This window comes from Nicotiana sylvestris, chromosome 5, assembly GCF_000393655.2.
Source record: "Nicotiana sylvestris chromosome 5, ASM39365v2, whole genome shotgun sequence".
Lineage (NCBI taxonomy): Eukaryota > Viridiplantae > Streptophyta > Magnoliopsida > Solanales > Solanaceae > Nicotiana > Nicotiana sylvestris.
In genome coordinates this window covers 164,217,124-164,219,512 of record NC_091061.1, presented here as the reverse complement: position 1 = coordinate 164,219,512, position 2,389 = coordinate 164,217,124, and the positions used below count along the sequence as shown (strand labels likewise).

The window sequence follows — 2,389 nt, the reverse complement described above, 5'->3', positions numbered from 1 at the left end:
GCCACAGGAATGAAATGCATTGACTTAGTCAGCCTATCAACAATAACCCACACTGCATCAAACTTCTTTTGAGTCCGTGAGAGTCCAACAACAAAGTCCATAGTGATACGCGCCCACTTCCACTCGGGAAGCTCAATCCTCTGAAACAAACCACCAGGTCTCTAATGTTCGTACTTTACCTGCTGACAATTCAAACACCGAGTCACATACGCAACAATATCCTTCTTCATCCTCCTCCACCAATAGTGCTACCGCAAATCCTGATACAATTTAGTTGCGCCCAGATGAATAGAATACCGGGAACTATAGGCCTCCTCTAAAATCAATTCTTAGAGTCCATCCACATTAGGCACAGAAACTCGACCCTGAAGCCTCAAAACTCCATCATCTCCTAATATAACCTGCTTGGCACCAACGTGTTGCACCATGTCTTTGAGAACACACAAATGAGGATCATCATACTGCCGATCTCGGATGCGCTCCAATAAAGAAGAATGAGCGGTTGTGCAAGCTAATACACGGCTGGGCTGAGAAACATCCAATCTCATGAACTGATTGGCCAAAGCCTGAACATCCAAAGCAAGCAGCCTCTCACCAACCAGAATATACGCAAGACTGCCCATACTGACTGACTTCCTACTCAAAGCATTGGCCACCACATTGGACTTCCCCGGATGATATAAGATGGTGATATCATATTCTTTCAATTGCTCCAACCACCTCCTCTGCCTCAAATTCAACTTCTTCTGCTTGAACAAGTATTGCAAACTCTTGTGATCCGTGAACACCTCACATGCTATGCCATACAGATAATGCCTCCAAATCTTCAACGCGTGAACAATGGCTGCTAACTCCAAATCATGGACCGGATAGTTCTTCTCATGAATCTTTAACTGACGCGAAGCATAAGGAATGACCTTGTCATCCTACATCAACACTGCACAAGTCCAATACTAGATGCATCACAATAAACTGTATATGACCCTGAATCTATGAGTAAAACCAACACCGACGCCATCGTCAAAGCTGTCTTGAGCTTCTGAAAGCTCGCCTCGCACTCGTCCGGCCACCTGAACTGGGCACCCTTCTAGGTCAACCTGGTCATCGGGGCTGCAATAGATGAAAACCCCTCCACAACTGACGATAATAGCTTGCCAAACCCAAAAAACTCCGGATCTTTGTAGCTGTTGCGGGTCTGGACCAGTCCTTGACTGCCTCTATTTTATTTGGATCTACATGAATACCCTCTACTGAAACAACATGACCCAAGAAAGGAACTAACCCCAACCAAAACTCGCACTTCGAAAACTTAGCATACAACTGACTATCTCTCAAAGTCCGAAGAACAACTCTCAGATGCTGCTTATGCTCCTCCAGGCTGCGCGAATAAATCAAAATATCATCAAGGAAGACTATCACGAATAAATCCAAGTAAGGCCTGAACACTCGGTTCATCAAATCCATAAAAGTTGCTGGGATATTGGTCAACCCAAATGACATCACCAAGAACTCATAATGCCCGTACCGAGTGTAGAAATTTGTCTTAGGGACATCGGATGCCCTAATCCTAAACTGATGGTAGCCAGATATCAAGTCAATCTTCGAAAATACCTTGGCACCTTGAAGCTGATCAAACAAATCATCAATTCTCGGTAATGGATACTTATTCTTGATTATAACCTTGTTCAACTGCCGATAATCTATACACATTCGCATCGATCCGTCCTTCTTCTTAACAAACAACACCGGCATACCCCAAGGCGAGACACTAGGTCTAATGAAGTCTTTCTCAAGAAAGTCTTGCAACTACTCCTTCAACTCTTTCAACTCAGGTGGGGCATATGATATAGCGGGATAAAAATGGGTTGAGTTCCCGGAGCCAAATCAATGCAGAAGTCAATATCCCTACCGGGTGGCATACCCGGCAGGTCTGAAGGAAATACCTCAGGAAACTCAAGAACAACATGCACAGAATCAATAGAAGGAACCTCAGCACTAGAATCACGAACATATGCCAAATAGGCCAAACACCCCTTTTCGACCATACGCCGAGCCTTCATATATGAGATAACATTACGGGTATAATTACCAGGAGTCCCTATCTACTATAAATGAGGAAACCCCGACAAGTCTAAGGTCACAGTCTTGGCATGACAGTCTAAAATCGCGTGGTAAGGTGATAACCAAATCATCCCCAATATGACATCAAAATCAACCATGTCCAGAAATAACAAGTTTACTCGGGTATCAAGACCCCCAATCACAACTATACAAGAACAATGGACACGATCTACCATAATAGAATCACGCACCAGTGTAGACATATATACATGAGCACTCAAAAAATCACTAGGCATGATCAAATACGGTGCAAAATAAGATGACACAT

The 2,389-nt window shown here is 43.8% G+C and overlaps 1 protein-coding gene across 1 annotated transcript; it reads right to left on the bottom strand.

Annotated features, from left to right (window-relative positions):
• Nucleotides 1-329: 329 nt before the first annotated feature.
• Nucleotides 330-1,018, bottom strand: LOC138869609 (uncharacterized). The gene is made up of 2 exons (XM_070147239.1): nucleotides 944-1,018; nucleotides 330-746 (listed from the first exon to the last, which is right to left on the bottom strand). The coding sequence occupies exons 1-2, from the start codon at nucleotides 1,016-1,018 to the stop codon at nucleotides 330-332; spliced, it is 492 nt and encodes a 163-aa protein (XP_070003340.1).
• Between the last annotated feature and the right edge of the window lie 1,371 nt (nucleotides 1,019-2,389).